Source organism: Podarcis filfolensis (assembly GCF_964270895.1).
Source record: "Podarcis filfolensis genome assembly, chromosome: 14".
Taxonomy (NCBI): domain Eukaryota; kingdom Metazoa; phylum Chordata; class Lepidosauria; order Squamata; family Lacertidae; genus Podarcis; species Podarcis filfolensis.
This window is the reverse complement of record NC_139616.1, coordinates 11,142,144-11,162,176: the sequence shown is the minus strand read 5'-3', so window position 1 is coordinate 11,162,176 and position 20,033 is coordinate 11,142,144. Positions and strand designations below refer to the sequence as shown.

The 20,033-nt window shown below is 46.5% G+C and overlaps 1 protein-coding gene across 1 annotated transcript in view; it reads left to right on the top strand.

Annotated features, from left to right (window-relative positions):
• The first annotated feature begins 5,424 nt into the window (after window positions 1-5,424).
• TNFAIP8L3 (TNF alpha induced protein 8 like 3) overlaps window positions 5,425-20,033 on the top strand; it is a 63,920-nt gene continuing 49,311 nt past the window's right edge. The window contains exon 1 of the mRNA XM_083587073.1: window positions 5,425-5,918. Within this exon, the coding sequence (XP_083443199.1) occupies window positions 5,867-5,918 (52 nt within the window). The 5' untranslated portion in view covers window positions 5,425-5,866. The remainder of the gene's footprint in view (window positions 5,919-20,033) is intronic.

Genomic DNA, 20,033 nt, shown 5'->3' with positions numbered 1-20,033 from the left:
CAAGTTATTTTTTAAAAAGTTGCTTGGAACCTTTACTTCTTTAATTTTACTGCCAATGGATGGAGACTTGTCTGCTGTAACTCCTGAAACTCTGTGTAGAATATTCCCTTATTTGCAAAAGTTACTGTCTGTGATTTATTCTAGCCTAGGTATTTTTGTGGGGAGCATTTGTTTAAAGATGGGTGAGGACAGGTGTGAATCTAACCAAGTTTTCATGTGCTTGCAGCAATCACCATTGGGAGAATAAAGAAGCTCTCTTCCAAACCTCTCTAACAGAGATCACTACTTCCTATTTAGGCATTGGGATACTGGAGAGCTGGCAAACCTACCCAGAAGTCCCTCTGAACAACACCACACTGGCTTGATTATATTGCCAGACTCACTTTTGTAAGGATTAGGGTCCAGCTCTACAACATGCTGCATTCTTAGGGGCAGCAGAACCCTGAGGAGAAATTTTAGGGCTCTCTCTATAATCCAAGATGTGCAGCGTATTTCTAGATCTGAGTCTTCAGACAGCTGATGTAGAACCCCATCTCCAGCTAAAGCTGGCCAGTCTCAGATATTTGGAACAGGCAAGGAGGAAGTCTGTGTGGGCTGCCTCATTTGCATTTAGCAACAGCTCCATCTCTTGCAGTACAGCAAGCCAAACCTTTTAATGAATGATGGATCACAAACAAATCACACCACACGCACAGAAGGAATTTTAAGAACCGGAGGGAGGTGTTTAGTACAAAGAGACTGATTTATATGAATAAATAACACCACAACATGCCAGGCTGTGATTCCTAGTTTGGAAAGTTGGGGAGTTTAAAAATACAGGCACAATATCGTTACATCTAAATATATCTCCTTTTACATACTACAGTCTGGAACAAGAGAGCATTGTACAAAGGCAATAAATCTGTCAGTAAGGAGCATTCCACTAGAAATGTGTTTTGTAAAGTTTTTTTTAAAAGATGAGAGAAACAGTGAAAAATATCAGCAGGTGCTTGTTTTTGGTTGTAGTGAGAATGGGGGGTGGAACACTAAATATAACTCAATTAAATTATTTTTCTCATTTTGATTCCCCAGCCCCAATTGTCGTTATCATGATCTGCTTCCCTTAAAATTATATACATTTTTATAATTGAGCTTTCTGTTGCTTAAATGGTAGCCTTTTCCTGATTGGCCTAAGACCCCGGTTGAAATCAAAATAGCTTTTTAAAATATAATTTCTTAATTGTAAATATTGATAAAACGAGAAACTGGCGCCACCATCTTCTCTACTGTTTGGTCATGTGACTTAAATACGCCTTCAATCAAGTAAAATTCTTTAAACTTTATCACATCACTTTCTTATAGCAGAAGTAGTTTGCCATGGCCCTCCCTTCTGTAAATACAAAATGATTAATTTCCTGAGCCAGCTAGGATACCCCTGGTGATTTCTCTACATATTTCCCAAACTTTGATAAAACACCACAGTCTTAAATGGGCTGGGACAACAAAGGAAGCCCAGATTGGCACTAAAACAGCAGCTATATGGACTTCAAGTGAGTCTGTAGGGAGATCCTTGCGCAGTTCGATGTGCATTAAATTGCATGGATCTACCCTCCGTTGGCACTGTTTGCCATTGGCGCTTGCTCTGCCTGTCTCTGCCTCCACCTACTGGTGACCTCCCTGCCCCTCCTAGTTCCAAAAGGCACTAGACCCCACTGCCCCACCTGTTAAGTAAAGGTAAAGGACCCCTGGACGGTTAAGTCCAGTCAAAGGTGACTATGGGGTTATGGCGCTCATCTTGCTTTCAGGCCTAGGGAGCTGGCGTTTGTCCACAGACAGCTTTCTGGGTCATGTGGCCAGCAGGACTAAACTGCTTCTGGTGCAACAGAACACCGTGACAGAAACCAGAGCACACAGAAATGCCGTTTACCTTACTGCATGGTACCTATTTCTCTACTTGCACTGGCATGCTTTCGAACTGCTAGGTTGGCAGGAGCTGGGTCAGAGCAACGGGAGCTCACCCCGTCACAGGGATTTGACCCTCCAACCTTCTGATCGGCAGGCCCAAGAGGCTCAGTGGTTTAGACCACAGCGCCACCTGCGTCCCACGACGCATGACAAGTGGAGAGCAAGGGTGACCGTGTGTCTTGCTTTAGAGCCCTTGATCTTCCATAGAATGCTAGAATTGTAGAGTCAGAAAGGATCACACGGGTCCAACCGCTTGTAATTGACAAATCTTTTTGCGCAGCGTGGGGCTCAAACCCACGACCTGCGATTAAGAGCTTCATGCCGAAGGTGTCTTCTATATTCATGGCTGTGTAGCCCCAGGTTTCGTTTAGAGAAAACCATACGAGGAGAGAACAGGAGCTCTGAAGTTGCCCAGCAACCATTTGCAGCACCTAGGTAGCAGACTGAGGAGACAGATTGGTTACCTGGTCGCATTCTTCCCCATGATGGGGAGATGGATTAGTGCAGGCTTCCTCAACCTCGGCCCTCCAGATGTTTTGAGACTACAATTCCCATCATCCCTGACCACTGGTCCTGCTAGCTAGGGATCATGGGAGTTGTAGGCCAAAAACATCTGGAGGGCCGAGGTTGAGGAAGCCTGGATTAGTGAATGGATTGGTTAGAAAGATCCAAACACCAGAACAACTAACTCTTCAGATGCTTGCTGTGATACATTGGGAGAGCAACTTTATCTTCAAATAAAGATGAAAGCACTATACACTGAAAGCAATATCAGGGCACTTTAAACAGCCATGGCTTCCCCCAAAGAATCATGGGAACTGTAGTTTGTTAAGGCTGCTGAGAGTTGCTGAGAGTTCATGAAACCACTCTGGGAATTGTAGTCTTGGAAGGGGAAGAGGGGTCTCCTAGCAACTCTCTGCACCCTTTACCCTCACCATTCACAGGATCCCCAGTTGACTCAGGATCAGATTCAGTTGTTGCAACCTGAGGATGTGGACAGGGCACCTACAAGTGTGTAGCCAATTGTTGTTCTATTGACCTTTGCCCATCTTGACTTATAAGAGCAAGCCATCCCATGTCTGGGCAAAGTGATGGAGAAACTGGTTGCCAGGCAACTTCAGGGATACCTGGATGAAGCTGATTATCTATCCAAACCCATTTCAGTCTGGCATAAGGCCCCGTTTTGGCATTGAAATGGCCTGATTGCCCTGACTGATGTCCTTTAACACAGCGGTTCTCAACCTGTGGGTCCCCAGATGTTGTTGGACTACAACTCCCATCATCCCTAGCTAGCAAGGCCAGAGCTCAGGGATGATGGGAGTTGTAGTCCAACAACATCTGGTGACCAAGCTGAGAACCGCTGCTTTAACAGGACAGGAGTAGGAAGGAGCACACGCCTCTTGGTTCTCCTGGATCTTTGAGCAGCTTCTGAGGTCACCAACTGTGACATCCTTCTGGATCACAGTAGTGAGCGGGGCTGTGTAGGACGGTGGTTCTGCTCCTACCTGACCAAATAACCCCCTTCCCTGGACTATACTTGGGCCTTCCATAGTAATTCAGGATGGTATAAACTAAGAAGGGAAACTTTTCCCAGCATGGCAGTTGTGTAGTGTGTGCACAGGGGCACAGGGGTGGTTGCCCCAGGTGAAAAAGTATTAGGGGCACAAAATTTCAAAATAAAAAAATAGCATGCCATCCCCCTCAGTCTGTGCCTCTCTCAAGAGGCAGGGAATGCCTCAAATCCCACCCACCGCGGTCTCACAATTGCACTGCCGTGCTTTATTTCCTTCGCTTCTTCCATCAGGTGAAAGGCACATATTTTGCTGGGCTGTTTATATGGGGGGGGAGCGCTGGGGGGGATAGTTGCTGTGATCTGCATTTAATGGAAGGTGAACAGGAAGAAATGGGTGGGGAGGTGATCCAGGAGGTGGGTGGGCTGCAATTGCCACACCAGTGCTGTCATATGTTACAGGGCACAATACTTGTCTTGCCCCGGGTGCTTGCAACCCATGTTACACCACTGCGGAATGGAGATAAGTATCTCCCATCATCACCAGCTAAGGTCTGCAAATTAAGCTCCTGTTAAAAGTCCCAACACAGGAGGTGGTTTTTTAAAACACTGGCCACTCTTGTCGTGAATCACCTTGAATTGTGAAGTCATTCTGGTTAAAAAGCACAGAGAGAGAGAGAGAGAGAGAGAGAGAGAGAATAATCATCATCATCATGAAGTTAAATCAATGGTGTTAATTGTCATTAGCAGCTGTTAACACTTGCTTTGGTTCATGTGGAGAGCTTGGTCTGGACCAGAAATCTCCGTGCACCAGCATCAGGACAGCAAATCAAAAGCACTTATGGAACCAGCAAGTCCTAATTATTAGCATTTGGTTTACAGTATGTTTTCCTCTTTAGCCCCAGCGCAGTCATTAAAGTCTTAACAAATTGAGATCAGCACTTTGTTCCCTGCAAATCATTGAACTGCTATGGTGACTAATATCCTGCTCTGCTCACTTGCCTTTGGACATGCGGAGCTATGCTTTGAAAAGAAGGAAGAAGAACTATGGTGTCCCTGGCAGTGGCAGCTGACCATCGAGACTGGAAGGCTAAGATGCCAACAGCAGGTGGAGCCAAAGCCAACAACAGGCAGAACCAACTGATTCTAATTTGCACACACACCCCATTCTCCTCCCTACCAGGTTCTAGGCTGCTCCTCACTGTTGAGTGTGCAGGTGGTACCATTTTGGCTGCTTAAGCAACTGACACAAAGCAGAGGTCAGTTCTTAACCTGAAACTGTTCTTAACCTGAAGCACCACTTTAGCTAATGGGGCCTCCCGCTGCTACCGTGCTGCCGGAGCACGATTTCTGTTCTCATCCTGAAGCAAAGTTCTTAACCCGAGGTACTATATCTGGGTTAGCGGAATCTATAACCTGAAGTGTATTTAACCCCAGGTACCACTGTACAGGGAAGGTTTTTAAAAAGTTTTATTATGTTTTTATATATGTTGGAAGCTGCCCAGAGTGGCTGGGGCAATCTCCCTGTTTTCATTGGAGAAATGTTGGAGGGTGCTTGAATCCTGCTTGCAGGTTTCCCAGTGAGGAATCTGCTTGGCCACTGTGAGAAAAAGGATGCTGCACTAGATGGGGCTGATCCAGCAAGCTCCTTACTTGGACCATTGACCCCAGACCACACACCCCACTTGCCTTTGCTCCGCGCTCTCAAGTCCCCTGCACGGCTGATTCTGCTTCTTACTCGCTTTTAAGTTCTGTCCGGCAAGAAAATGCCCTCAATTGCACACCTATGGCCCCTCCATCCATCCACTGGCATCTCTCTTCTCCCCACCCCCCACCGCCCCACAAAGGTTGCCCACGAGGGAGCGCGATCCTAGGGTTCTCCCAATCCTTTGAGTTACGCGCTCGGTATAAGGGAAGGCACGAGGAAATAATGTGGAGACGCCTAAAGATAGGAGGAGGGAGTTGCTGGAAAGCGATCCAGCTGGATCTCACATCAAGGGGCAGCGAGGAGAACCAGGGAGAAAATACTGTTCCTGCTTCTTGAGCTCTTCCCCCAGCCCCTCTTCCTTCTCCCCACCCCAGGCTGCCCCTCAAAAAAAAAAAAAAAAAAGAGCCAACGCCGCCGGCCGGCCAGCCTCTTGGCTCCGCCTGTGCCAGCAGCCCGACGCGTTTCGCTGCTAGGAAAAGGAGGAGGAGGAGGCGGCGGTTTGCTACTGCATGTGGCGGAGCTGACCCGGCACTGGGCTGGGAGGAGGAGGAGGAGGAGGAGGAGGCGGACCGGACCGGACCGCCCTCCTTGTCCCTCCCTCCTTCTCCAAGTAATCTGGGCGCCCGACTTCTCGCAAGCGGCCGAGACGAGGCGTTTGCGCTCTTGGAGACGCGGAACCCGGGCAGCTGCTCCGCCGCGCCACCATGGATTCGGATTCCGGAGAGCTGAGCGAGGGGGAGCTGGTTTCTTCAGCAGGTAAAAAAGAGAGAGAAAGAGGCCGGCACTTTTTTGGGAAGAGGGGAAGGCTCTTGCCTAGCCCGGGCTGCTGCCACGAGGGAGGACCAGGGAGGAAAAGGGCAGGCAGTTGATTTGGCGCTGGGGCGCGCGCGTTTCCTTGCCCGCTTCCAAGCCACCGCAAACTGGGAAGATCTAGGGAGGGGGGGTCGGGTTATTGCTAGAAAGAAGAGGGGCTTGGAAGCGGCACTCGTACCTTTACCCCCGGCTCTTTTGCACCCTGAATGAATCATATCCATCACCACCGCGTTGGACGTGGGCAGGTCTTCTGTGGAAGGTTGCATCTCTTCAGAGTTCCTGCATGGTCTTTGGCGGCTGGATCGGGAGGAGGAACGTACTCTGTGCATGCTCAGAGAGGCACGGTGTTGTTATTAGTGGCGCGGTGACAGAGGGTTTTGAAAGGACGGGGTGGAGGCTGTGTTAACAGGAGGATATATTCTGATATGTGAGCAACCCGTTGCCTCCAGAATGAATTTCTGCCGGATATGCAATTAGTTGTCTCTGGTGGAACAGCAGCAATTTCAACATAACAACTTATCAAAACATATCATATTCATTATTTTCCCCCTTTTTCCATCCCCAAAACCTCCCCCCTCCCCCAGAGACTTCCCTCAGCTCCTCTCTCTGATTTCTCAACACATATTAGTCTATGCATGTTATAAAATTATGCAACTCCTAGATTATCTATCTGCCATGTTATCAATCAATAAATGTGTGTATGTTTATTCAAAACCTGCCAAGGAGTCCAATTCATTTTGTTGTCTTTTTAAGTAATTTGTAAAAAGTTCCCATTCTTGTTTAAAGTCACAGTTGTCCTTATCTTGTAGTTTGTATGTCAGTTTAGCCAGTCCTGCATAGTTCATCAATTTCTCTTGCCACTGTTCTTTTGTCGGGGTTTCCTCATTCTTCCATCCTTGTGCTATCAAGACTCTTGCCGATGTTGTTGCATACATAAATAAATTCTTAATTTTCCTTGGCAGGTCTTGTCCTACAATCCCTAACAAAAATGCTTCTGGTTTTTTAACAGATGTCATTTTAAACATTTTCTTCAGTTCATTATATATCATTTCCCAATATTTTTTAACTTCTTTACATTCCCACCACATATGATAAAAAGTCCCTTCTACAGAGGCATAGAGCCAGTGTGGTGTAGTGGTTAAGAGCGGGAGACTCATAATCTGGTGAACTGGGTTCGCGTCTCTGCTCCTCCACATGCAGCTGCTGGGTGACCTTGGGCTAGTCACACTTCTCTGAAGTCTCTCAGCCCCACTCACCTCACAGAGTGTTTGTTGTGGAGAAGGAAGGGAAAGGAGAATGTTAGCCACTTTGAGACTCCTTCGGGTAGTGATAAAACGGGTAATCAAATTAAAACTCTTCTTCTTCTACTACTAATAATGGAGGGGGAACATAGCCTTCATGACCGTAGCAGCCATTGAAGCCTCCTCTTCCATGACGTGTCTGTTCCCCTTTTAAAGCCATTCAGGTCGGTGACCATCACTGCATGGCAATCTCATAGAATCACACAATTGTAGAGTTGGAAGGGACCCTGAAGATCCTCTAGTCCAACCCCTCGCAAGGCAGGAATATGTCCCATCCAGCTTGGCGTTATCAGCACCGTGCTGTAACCAGCCGAGCTATCCAGGCTGAGCTACCTACTTTGTACCTAATATGGAACCCTGGATTCAAATCCCCACTCAGTTATGAAGCTTAGTGGGTGAGCCTCGGCTTGTCACAATGTCTCTGCCTGGCCTACTTTGCAGGGCTGTTGTGATGTGGAAAATGTGTGCTGCCCTGGACTGTTTGGAAAGAAGATGGGTGGTAGTGGGGTTTTTTAAGAACAGCAACAACAACACCACAAATATGTTCCCTGGCTGGAAGTTGCTGCTTCGTGTTGTACCTCACAACTTAGGCACAAGCAACAAAGGGAGAAGAAGCCTTAAACAGACTCAGACCATTGTTCCATCTAACTGAGTATTGTCTTGCACTGACCGGCATCAGGCAAGGAGACATCCAAACCATCTGCTCTATCCCTGAGCAGTGTCAACATTTGTTTGAGATGTGCCTAGAAGCCCCACTTCCTGTGCCAAAGTTTTTACCTGTGGTTCCTGGCCCTGTAGGGGTTGGACTAGATGACTTGTAGGGTCCCATCCAACTCTACAATTCTATGATTCCAGATGTGGGAGGATGTTGGCGGTTACTTGGCAGTTTGAGATAGACTCCCTACAACCACCTGCTTTCATGTAACCTGCTCTAAATCTGACCACTTAGGCAGTTGGGGAACCTACAGTCCTTCAGATCTCACTGAACTGCAGCTTCCCTCATGCCTGAGCCTTGCTGGCTGTGGCTGATGACCTTTGGAGTCCTGCAACACCTGGAGAGCCGCAAGTTAGCCACCCTTGCCCTCAAAACCTCTCCATGCTTACTCCATGACGGGTGCCTTGCAGCCTGACTGAGGTAGTCTTCCCCCACTCCCAGTTGGTCATGTGGATCATCCAGGTGCCAGTGTGGTATAGTGGTTAGAGGGCTAGACTAGGACCTGACAGACTAGGGTTTGAATCCCCCCTCTGCCCCAAAGCTCAGTCAAATCTGTGTCCAGGGCAGCTGTTTACCAGCTCCATCTGGTACGTAGGCTGAGACCCTATCTGCCTGCAGATTGCCTCGCCAGAGTGGTGCATGCTCTGGTTATCTCCCACTAGGACTACTGCAATGCGCTCTACGTGGGGCTACCTTTGAAGGTGACCCAGAAATTACAACTAATCCAGAATGCGGCAGCTAGACTGGTGACTGGGAGTGGCCACCAAGACCATATAACACTGGTCTTGAAAGACCTACATTGGCTCCCAGTATGTTTCCAAGCACAATTCAAAGTGTTGGTGCTGACCTTTAAAGCCCTCAACAGTCTCGGCCCAGTATACCTGAAGGAGCGTCTCCACCCGCATCGTTCTGCCCAGACACTGAGATCCAGTGCCGAGAGCCTTCTGGTGGTTCCCTCACTGCGAGAAGCCAAGTTACAGGGAACCAGGCAGAGGGCCTTCTCGGTAGTGGCGCCCTCCCTGTGGCACGCCCCCCACCAGATGTCAAAGAGAACAACAACTACCAGACTTTTAGAAGACATCTGAAGGCAGCCCTGTTTAGGGAAGCTTTTAATGTTTGATGTATTATAGTATTTTATTATTTTTTTTGGAAGCCGCCCAGAGTGGCTGGGGAAGCCCAGCCAGATGGGCGGGGTATAAATAATAAATTATTATTATTATTATTATTATTATTATTATTATTATTATTACCTCGCAGGGTTGTTGTGGGGATTAAATGAGGAGGGCGAGATAACTATGTACACCACCTCCAACTCCTTGGAGAAAAAAGGTGGGATAGAAATGTAATAATAAACATGTGAGATTTAGAAAGCTGCCTTTCTAGAGAGTCAGACCATTGGTCCATCTAGCTCAGGAGTACCTGCACTGGCTGGCAGTGGCCCTTCAGGGTTTCAGATGGAGGTCTGTCCCAGGCCTACCTGGAGATGCCAGGAATGGAACCTGAGACCTTATGCATGCAAAGCTGATGTTGCCACTCAGCTATGGCCTTGTGGCAGTGCTAGAAACTCAGATATATAAGCTAGGTGTCAAATGGCTCCTTAAACCAGGGTTGCAGTCACCAACATGGAATGTCTAGTTGCCATTTGGGGGCCAGTGGCCCAAAAGCCGTATTTTTCTTTTTTAAAAAATACATTTTTATTAATTTTAACATACAAATTATAAAATGTACCACACAAATTATTACAAATACACTTTTTTTTTGGACTTCCATCAGCACCTCCAATGATTTTCCGTCTTAACCTCTTTTTATGCATTACTTAATTTTATATTGTCTTTACCTCTCTTAACTTATCATCTCCCCTTTTCCATTTTTACAATATTTCCAACAATACTCCTCACAGAACATCTTGCAAACCTACAAACGTTGTCTGATCATCACAAATACTTTTCATATAGTTCGTAAATTTACTCCAGTCTTCGGTAAATCTCTGGTCCCGCAGGTTTCGAATCCTTCCTGTTAATTTGTCTGATTCTGCATAGTCCATCAACTTCATCCTCCATTCTTCAGTCGTTGGCAATTCTTCTTGCTTCCATTTCTGGGCTAATAGTATTCTAGCTGCTGTTACTGCATATAAAAAAAGCTTCCATTCTTTTCTATTTATATCACTTTTTCAATGCAACTTTTTTTGTTTCTGAAATTCAGTCTGATTGGGCAGATAAAATATAATGGGTGGAATTCTACAGGATGTGTTGCCAGTGTGTGAAAACAGTCAGGGTTCCAAGGATCCCCAGGCATGGACTTCCAGATGGTGGAGACGTCAGACACCATTCTGGCACCCGGGCATCTTCACTTGGTTGCAAGCAGGGGCAAAATGCGCCTGACGCCTGGTGAATATTGAACGCTGAGGACGATGCTATAACAAAGGAATAAAGCAAGGTGTAAGTCAGCCAAGGTGGGGATGCAGGCGGCGCTGTGGGTTAAACCACAGAGCCTAGGGCTTGCCGATCAGAAGGTCGGTGATTCAAATCCCCGCAATGGGGTGAGCTCCCATTGTTCGGTCCCTGCTCCTGCCCACCTAGCAGTTCGAAAGCACGTCAAAGTGCAAGTAGATAAATAGGAACTGTTCCAGTGGGAAGGTAAACGGCGTTTCCGTGCGCTGCTCTGGTTCGCCAGAAGCGGCTTAGTCATGCTGGCCCCATGACCCAGAAGCTGTACGCTGGCTCCCTCGGCCAGTAAAGCGAGATGAGCGCCGCAACCCCAGAGTCGTCCATGACTGGACCTAATGGTCAAGGGTCCCTTTACCTTTAAGTCAGCCAAGAGTTTGAAATGATCAATTCTAGGGCAGACAGACTCTAAAGGAAGGTTGCCTACTACAAAAGCTGCTCATAGAATCATAGAATTGTAAAGTTGGAAGGGACTAGGACACTCATCTAGTCCAACTCCCTGAAATTTCGGAAGCTTTTGCCCAAAGTTGGGCTTGAACCCGCAGCCCTGAGATCAAGATTCTCTTGCTGTACAAACTGAGCTATAATGTTGGGGATTTGGCTCATTGGCACTTGAAAGAGTGTCTTGCAGTTGGGTGTGATGTGCAAGTGCCCCCAGAGATGTTGTGAAGGTGGTTTGGCGAAGGTTTGTGTTTAACAAGAGCATAGCTGACTTGGGGCGGTTTTGTCTTCTACGAGGCTTCAACCAGCCTGAGTGTCGGTCCATGTCACTACAGTGGTACCTTGGGTTACGAACGCTTTGGGTTATGAACGCTTTGGGTTACGAACTCCACAAACCTGCAAGTAGGTGTCCCGGGTTGCGAACTTTGCCCCGAGATACAAATGCAATTCCTCTTCCGGGGCTGCAGGAGGCCTAGGTAGGGAACGCACGTCTCGGGTTAAGAACGCTTCGAGAAGAACGGACTTCCGGAATGCATTAAGTTCGTAACCCGAGGTACCACTGTATAACAGACAGCCAATGCAGATCTTTCAATGCTGGTGTAGAACTGGGTGCCCCACTAAACACCCTAGCAGATGCATTTTGCCCAAGCTGCAGCTTCCAAACCAGGACCAAGGATAGCCCCCACCACAGCATATTGCAGTAGTCTAATTCTAAGATTACCAATGCATTGACCACCATTTAAAGCGGGGTAGTCAACCTTTTTATACCTACCGCCCACTAATGCATCTTTATTGATGGTAAAATTTCCTTACCGCCCACCAGTGCTCGATGGAAGGAGGATTCAGCTTGTGCCATAGAACCCTCTACCGCCCACCTAGAATCTTGAAACTCCCACTAGTGGGCGGTTGGGACCAGGTTGACAACCCCTGATTTAAAGGCTCTCTGTGTGCTTGCCATTTGTTAGATGTTGACAGCCCAGAATAAAAGACAGGGTTATAGACTGCAGTGGAATCTGGTCCGGAAAATGCAACTAGTGTGGAAGCCAGCGGCCAGGATCTTCAAAGGATCAGGTCACCAGCAACATGTCACTCCTTTTGCTGGGAGAGCCTCACTGGTTGCAGACTTTAACACAAAGTTCTTGTGTCAAGTCACAAAGCCCTAAACAATTTAGGCACATTGGTTCCTCATGTTCCATCTTCATCACTGAGATCTTCTGGCAGAAGACTTTTGGTGGTCCCCTATGCTCCTGAGGTTCAGTCATCCTTTACCAGGGTCTGAGCCTTCAGCATGGCAAACCCTGCCCTGTGGAACTCCTTGCCAATAGACATTCAGCAGGAGTAATCCCTATTTACTTTTTAAAAATGTATTGTTCAGACAGGCGTTTGGAATGCTTCCTTTTTTAAAAACCAGTGGGTTTAATCCAGTGCAAGTCCTACTCAAAGTAGACCCATTGAAATTAATGGGCATGACTATCTCGGGTCTATTCATTTCAGTGGCTCTACTCCAAGTTTGGATACTTGTTTTTATTGTTACAGTGGATGCTCGGGTTACGAACGTCATCTGTGCAGGAGACACGTTCGCAACCTGCAGCGTTCGCAACCCGCAGTGCCCTGTCTGCACACACACGGGTTGCGATTCAGCGCTTCTGTGCATGCGCAAAGCGCAATTTAGGCTTCTGCGCATGCGCAAGCACCAAAACCCAGATGGAACCCGTTCTGGTACTTCCGGGTTTGGCGCGGTGCGCAACCCAAAAACCTGAAGCATCTGTAACCCGAGGTATGACTGTACTAATGTTTTTACCAATGTTGTTATTGTTGTGTTATTGTTATGTTGCACACCACCTTGTTATAGTTCCTACTAGTGAGGGGTGTTTAACACTGCCCAGGAATTTGTTGAATATTGTGAGTTTTAAAAGGGTAGTACAATTTGTGAGTTTTGACCCATCACCTCAAAATTTAGGCAAAGTAAGCCGGAACCATGTTTTGGTCCTCCATATTGATTAAGAATGGAACTCAGCACCCAGACATCAACTAAAACAGCCATTCCACCTCAAAACCCTTGTGCTGAGTTTGGCGATAATATCTCAAGAGGCAGCCGGAACTTTGCGAAAAATGGACAAATTCACACCAAAGTCACATTTGGGTCCACCAACTTGATTCAAAATGGCGCCCAGCACCCAAACATTGATAAAATCTGCAGCTCCACCTCAGGAACTCTCATGCTGAGTTTGGCAATGAGAGGCAGCTGAACCTATGCCAAAAAATGGGCAAAATTGCACCAAAGTGACATTTTGGCCCTCCATCTCAATTCAGTGTTGACACTTTTGGGTTATATGAATCGGTGTGTAGTTTCTCATATTGCAGATATTGCAGTTTTTCTTTTATTTTCAGGACCCAGAAAAGAAATGTTGAAAGTTAACAACAAAACAAAAACCGACTTCCACTTAGACTCTTTTTCTTCACCTTCTCAAAAGACGTAGGATAGAAAGGATGTCTTCACCTTCTTTGCCTCCTCCCTGAGAGTGATTCTTACTCACCATAGGTGACCAAAGAAGGGACTCTTTACACTTACATATAAATGTTGAGAACTCCCTTGTAGGGTAAAAAAACATCTTGCATATGGCACCCTAAGACACTGTCAATTGCAAGGATTCAGATTTAGAAAGGCGGTTTCTTGTTAGCTAAATAAACATTTGCGCCAATAAATGGACTCATCTAAACAACAAGAAAAAGAAACATGCCTTAAATAAATAAGAAATGAAAGCCTAATACTCTCTCTCTCTCTTAGGATTGTGACCTGCTAAGTCCTACTTAGAGTATCCCCATTGACATGAATGGGCCCCTGTTAGTTGTGTCCATGAATTTAAACATTGGATGCAATCCTAAGGCTGCAATCCTAACCCTACTTGCCTGGGAGTAAACCCCATTTAATTCAATAGTGGAATCGCACTAATTGTACTCTGGTGTTTCCCTAAGCTAAAATGGGATATAGCTCCCTTTGTTCAGTCTTGTGGTAAACGTCCCCAAGGAAGAACAAATTCCACTGGTGCTAAATCCTTTATCATGGGTGGTATTCTGACTCTTCCAGCTAATTTGGAACAAATGAAAAGTGGGCATGGGCTTTTACGACAGAACTCTGTTTCACAGAGAGACTATAAACCATGGATGGAAAACAGATAAGGTTGGGGGGAAAGCCAGCGGATGGAGAAATGTGTTTTTCCTCCCAAGTCAGTTCCCTGTGTAGTGAACAAATCAAATGAGTCACTGTTAACACATTGGCAGTGGGATAGAATTTCTCATAAAATCTCCCTGTTGGGTCTGTCATGGTACCTCGGCATGCGTAGCAGGCTTTCTGACATTTCAAAGATGAAAATAGGTACTCGTGACACTACAATTTCCATAGCAAGCATTCAAACACATAGACGTACACACACTGCTATTGTACTTTAGTGTTGGCTCTGTCCCACAATTGGGCCTTCACTCTGCCATTACCGGCTGCCCACCAGCTGCATAACCAAAAGCGAGTGTGTTCTTCCAGTTAAAGATATACTTTATGTGATCCGCCCTGAAACCTTTGGGTATAGGGCAGTATAGAAATAAAATTAATACTATTACTACTACAGTAGTACCTCAGGTTACATACGCTTCAGGTTACATACGCTTCAAGTTACAAACTCCGCTAACCCAGAAATAGTGCTTCAGGTTAATAACTTTGCTTCAGGTTAAGAACTTTGCTTCAGGATAAGAACAGAAATCATGCTCCGGTGGTGTGGCGGCAGCGGGAGGCCCCATTAGCTAAAGTGGTGCTTCAGGTTAAGAACAGTTTCAGGTTAAGAACGGACCTCCAGAATGAATTAAGTACGTAACCTGAGGTACCACTGTACTACTACTACTACTACTACTAATAATAATAATAATAATAATACTAGAGGGGGAAATATATTCATCCTGTCACACAGTCTTATTGTTTGAACCACACAATGAAGATTCAGAGAGCTTTGGGGCTGGAGCCTGGAGCTGTAAAGCCCCATTGACACTGTAGATTTAATGAAGTAGCACCCCACTTTAAACAGTTGTGGCTTATTGCAAAGGATCCTGGGAACTGTGATTGGATAAGGATGCTGAGGCTTCTTAGTAGAGCACTTGTTCCCCTCAGAGAAAATTCCTAGGGTTTCCCAGGAAGGATGACTGAAGAAGGAAGGAAGAGGTAGCTCTTTCTGAAGGGCTGAACTCCTCACTTGCAGAGAGCTTTTCTCCCCTTCCTCCTCTTCAGATTTCAGTCCGTCCCACACTCATGCCATTTTCCCCTCCCATTTTTGCCACCCACCAGCATGGTGCCAGGGACACGGGTGGCGCTGTGGGTTAAACCGCAGAGCCTAGGACTTGCCGATCAGAAGGTTGGCGGTTCGAATCCCCGCGACGGGGTGAGCTCCCGTTGCTCAGTCCCAGCTCCTGCCAACCTAGCAGTTCAAAAGCACATCAAAGTGCAAGTAGATAAATAGGTACTGCTCCGGCGGGAAGGTAAATGGCGTTTCCGTGCGCTGCTCTGGTTCGCCAGAAGCGGCTTGGTCATGCTGGCCACATGACCTGGAAGCTTTACGCCGGCTTCCTTGGCCAATAAAGTGAGATGAGCGCCGCAACCCCAGAGTCAGCCACGACTGGACCTAATGGTCAGGGTCCCTAGCATGGTGCCAATGGGAGATTGCCTCCCAATGCAACTACCAGGCACAGTTTTCCTTAGGACCTCAGCAGGACCTCTGCCTGCGACAACCCCATTTAATAATTGATATTTGCATATCTTAAATCTTGCCTGTTAAATGCGCAAGAATGTGGACAAGGGGCTTGGATCGGTCAAGGCAACTGCTTGCACCCTGGATCCTTGCCCTCTTGGCTGATAAAAACCATCAGGGAGGGAACATCTGGCTGGGTCAGGGGGGGTGTTCAATGCCTCTTTATGAGAGGGGGTGGTCCCTGACTGTTTGACGGAGGCAGTGGTAAAACCACTCCTTAAGAAACCTTCCCTGGATTCAGAAAATCAAACTAACTACTGGCCAGTTGCTAATCTCCCTTTCCTGGGCAAGGTTCTGGAGTGAGTGGTTGCAGACCAGATCCAGGCGCCTTTGGAAGAAACTGATTTTCTGGATCCATTTCAGTCTGGGTTTAGGCTCGGTTTTGGCACAGAAACTGCTTTGCTTGCCCTGTGTGATGACCTCTGTCGAGAGAGAGACAAGGGAAACGTGTCCCTGTTAATTCTCCTCAACCTCTCAGAGGCTTTCAATACCATCAACCATGGTGTCCTTCTGAAGCGGCTATCTGAACTATGGGTGGGTGACACCGCTTTGCGGTGGTTCCAGTCCTACTTGGATGGTGGTTCCCAGAGGGTGTTGCTTGGGGAATGCTTTTCAGCCCTGTCAGACCTTCAAAGTGGGGTTCCAAAGGGCTCAATCCTATCCCCCACATTGCTTAACATCTACATGAAAGCGATGGGTGGGGTTATCCGGAGGTTCGGAGTACGTTGTCAGCAGTATGTTGTTGACACTCAACTCTATTTCTTCTTTACGTATGCAGATGAGGCAGTGGAAGTGCTGGACCAGTGTCTTGCCTCGGTAATGGACTGGATGAGAGCCAACAGACTGAAACTCAATCCAGATAGAGGCAGTTAGTGGGTGGTTCCCTAGACTAGATGGGTGGGCGGTTGCCTCCATTTGATGGGGCTACAGTTCCTCTGAAGGAGCCGGTTCGTAGCTTGGGGGTCCTCTTGGATCCTTTGCTGTTGCGCGAGGCTCAGGTGGCCTCAGTGCCCCGAGTGCCTCCCATAAGCTTCAGCTGGTGGCCCAGCTACACCCCTATCTGGACAGGAATAGCCTAACTACTGTTGTCTATGCTCTGGTAACCTCAAGGCTAGATTATTGCAATGCGTTATATGTAAGGCTGCCTCTGAAAACGGTTCAGAAACATCAGCTAGTGCAGAATTCAGCGGCCAGGTTGCTCACTGGAGCAAGACGGTTTGAGCATATTACTCTGATCCTGGTCCGACTGCACTGGCTACCAATTAGTTTCCGGGCCCAATTCAAAGTGCTGGTTTAGACCTATAAAACCTTAAATGTCTCTGAAGCCCTTCATGTGCCTCCTCCTCGAGAGGGCCAGAGGGTGGCAACACAAGAACGGGGCCTTCTCTGCAGTGGCTCCCTATCTGTGGAATGCTCTCCCCTGGGAAGTTTGCCAGATGCCTTCATTATACACCTTTAGGCGCCAGGCAAAATTCCTTTTTAACTAGGCCTTTGGTTGATCCGATTGACATCCTATGCCCTTTTAAAATAGGGTTTTTTGGGGGAGGGAATTATTGGGTTGGTGGTTACATTTTGATTATATATTTTGTGGTTTTATATTTTGATTTTGTTCCGTGAACCACCCTGAGACCTCCGGGGATAGTACGGTATATAAATTCAATAAATAATAATAATAACTTAACGTCATGTCCGGTTTGACCCTTAAGTGTTTATTTAGTCTGGAGCAGCGCATGTCGTTGAATCATTTTACTCTTCCTTCATCGAAATAAAATAAAGTAATGGTTTTGCTAACTGCTTGTTATTCGTTTGCCACCACACAGCAGGTTTCTCTGAGAGCAGGTTTTTTACTCTGCTCTCCGCTCGCCCACGTCTTTACTATACTCAGTACAATACGCGGGTTTCTGGGAACGTTTGATTGTTATGCTGTCAGTCACTGCTTGAAGGCAAAAACAGAAAAAAGGGACAAAAAGATCCTTGGGAGCTGGAGTTTCTGGAGTAAGAGCCAGAACTACCGTGGCAGAGTCACTAGGAGAGAGGGGTTCAGGAACACAGGATGGAGAGCTAAAGTGGATTCAAGCGTTACGTCATCAAATCTGAGCAATAAAACTTTTTGTGGTTTGGAAAGTGGCAAGGAAAGTGCACCAAAAATTGTTGGGATGAATGAAACATTAATGGGAAGTTCTGTAAGCACCCTTCAAACGAGTTGGGGTGAATGATACTTTTCCATGGGTGGATTTAGGTTTGATGAGGCCCTCAGCTACTGAAGGTAATGGGGCCCTTTATATGTCCAGCTGTCCTTTGTCAACAGCAAATTGTCACTGTTTTTTGTGTTGAATGTATGCTATATGCGGGACTTGACATCTTTCCGCAAGGCCTGCAAGACAGAGCTGTTCCGCCTGGCCTTTGGTTTGGACTCAGTCTGACCTTTATGTTTCTCTCCCCTTATGGTTTTGATCTATGGGCTACTTTTAAAATGAGGCTGCATTTTAAATTGCATTTTAACCTGTATTTTAAATTGGTTATTATTATTGTTATTGTTGTTGATGTTGTTGTTGCTGCTATTATTATTATTATTATTATTATTATTATTATTATTATGTTTTTACTGTAATTTTAATGGTGCTAGCCGCCCTGAGCCCGGCTCTGGCCAGCGAGTGCGGGATATAAATAAAATTTATAATTATTATTATTATTAGGTAATTTATGGACCTAACAGGTATCTAAAGCCATTTGCACATAACAAATAGGAGCCTACACAACACAAAACACTGTTGCTGTATGTAGGTTTTATTTTATTTTTATTTTATTTGTTTTTTATCTTATATTTTGGCACTGTACATCCAGTTTTTTTCCCTTTAATTTTTTGGTGGCCCCCAAGAGAGTGGGGCCCTAAGCTATAGCTTGTTTAGGTTATATGTAAATCCGCCACTGTGCTTGTCGTCCAACTGCCCTGTAAGCAGGTCAGAAATAAATGCTCAAGGAAGACTGGATATCATGCAACTTCCGCAGAAACTTTGTGCAAGCAAATCCAGAGGAATGCTCAATATGTAGGAGCCCGTAGGCTGAGAGACTGAGAGCAGCATTCCTCTGTCAGATGCTGGAGGCTTTTAGCCTGTGAGGTCAGAGGTGGATTAACCTAAGAGCCTCCCAAGTGACTTGAGGATACAAGTGACTTGAGGATACAAGACCCGCACGTGCAGGCTTCTCATGAACATAGCTCCTTTTGTGCATCTTAAGTCTTCTTTGGTGTCAGGCTGAAGTACAGTGGTACCTCAGGTTACATACGCTTCAGGTTACATACGCTTCAGGTTACAGACTCCACTAACCCAGAAATAGTACCTCGGGTTAAGAACTTTGCTTCAGGATAAGAACAGAAATTGTGCTCCGGCAGCAGGAGGCCCCAATTAGCTAAAGTGGTGCTTCAGGTTAGGAACAGTTTCAGGTTAAGAACGGACCTCCGGATCGAATTAAGTACCGTATTTTTTGCTCTATGACTCACTTTCCCCCTCCTAAAAAGTAAGGGGAAATGTGTGTGCGTCTTATGGAGCGAATGCAGGCTGCGCAGCTATCCCAGAAGCCAGAAAAGCAAGAGGGATTGCTGCTTTCGCTGCGCAGCGATCCCTCTTGCTATTCTGGCTTCTGAGATTCAGAATATTTTTTTTTCTTGTTTTCCTCCTCCAAAAACTAGGTGCGTCTTGTGGTCTGGTGCATCTTACGGAGCGAAAAATACGGTACTTAACCCGAGGTACCACTGTATTCAGCTGTGCCGGATTTCGTAAGGTTTTGGGTGTGGCAAAAATGCCCCCTCCCCCGGAAAATTGTCTGCACTCTGTGGAGAAAGTGGATAAGGGAGGTCCTTTTCTCCTACAGTCATACCTTGGTTTTTGAAAAGCTCAGTTCTCAAACATTTTGGCTCGTGAATGCCTGAAACTCTGAAGTGACTGTTCTGGTTTGAGAACTATTTTTGGAAGCCGAACGTCCGAAGTGGCTTCTGCGGCTTCCAATTGAGTGCAGGAAGCTCCTGCAGCCAATCAGAAGCTGTGCCTTGGTTTCCGAATGTTTTCGGAAGTCGAACGGACTTCTGGAACAGATTCCGTTTGAGAACCAAGGTATGACTGTACTCTCCTAATAGGAGAACTAGGAGCGTACCAACGAATCTGGATATTGGAAGATTCGGGACAGATAAAAAAAGGACTTATTCGCACATTGCATGGAATTCACTCCCACAAGAACTAGTGATGGCTCCCAACTCAGATGGCTTTAAAAGAGTTTTAGGCAAATTCATGGAGGCTAATGCTATCAACAGCTACTACCTGCGGTGGCTATGCTGCGCTGTCAGAATGCCTCTGAATACCAGTTGTTGAGAA